General features: G+C 60.6%; 1 protein-coding gene across 1 annotated transcript; it reads right to left on the reverse strand.

The window, feature by feature from the left end:
- Nucleotides 1–186: 186 nt before the first annotated feature.
- Nucleotides 187–264, reverse strand: LOC103801126 (histone H2A.V-like; the record flags this gene model as incomplete). Its single annotated transcript, XM_009073531.1, has 1 exon — nucleotides 187–264. A coding segment is annotated over one exon (78 nt), but the record flags the coding sequence as incomplete, so codon positions are not given.
- Nucleotides 265–388: the final 124 nt, after the last annotated feature.

Below are 388 nucleotides of genomic sequence, written 5' to 3' on the forward strand. Positions count from 1 at the left end.
CTCCTGATTCCCATCCCATCATCCCTCTTTGCTCCTGATTCCCATCCCATCATCCCTCCCTGCTCCTCCTCCCCATCCCACCATCCCTCCCTGCTCCTGATTCCCATCCCACCATCCCTCCCTGCTCCTGATTCCCATCCCACCCCGCTCCCGATTCCCATCCCACCATCCCTCCCAGCTCCATACCTGCAGCCCGGCGCGCTGGGATCGGGACACAGCCTTGGCCTTGGCTTTGCCGCTGTCCTTTCCTGCCTTCCCGCCAGCCTGTGGGAATCCATCCATAAAAAATCAGCCCCAGATCCAGAAAATCCCATGGTTGGATCCCACATCCCAGGGCTGCACAGCTCCTCCCTGTGCTAGCTGTTCCCAAGCTTCCCCCAGGAGGGAA

The sequence above is a fragment of the Acanthisitta chloris genome, unplaced genomic scaffold (genome assembly GCF_000695815.1).
Source record: "Acanthisitta chloris isolate BGI_N310 unplaced genomic scaffold, ASM69581v1 scaffold17214, whole genome shotgun sequence".
Classification (NCBI taxonomy): Eukaryota; Metazoa; Chordata; class Aves; order Passeriformes; family Acanthisittidae; genus Acanthisitta; species Acanthisitta chloris.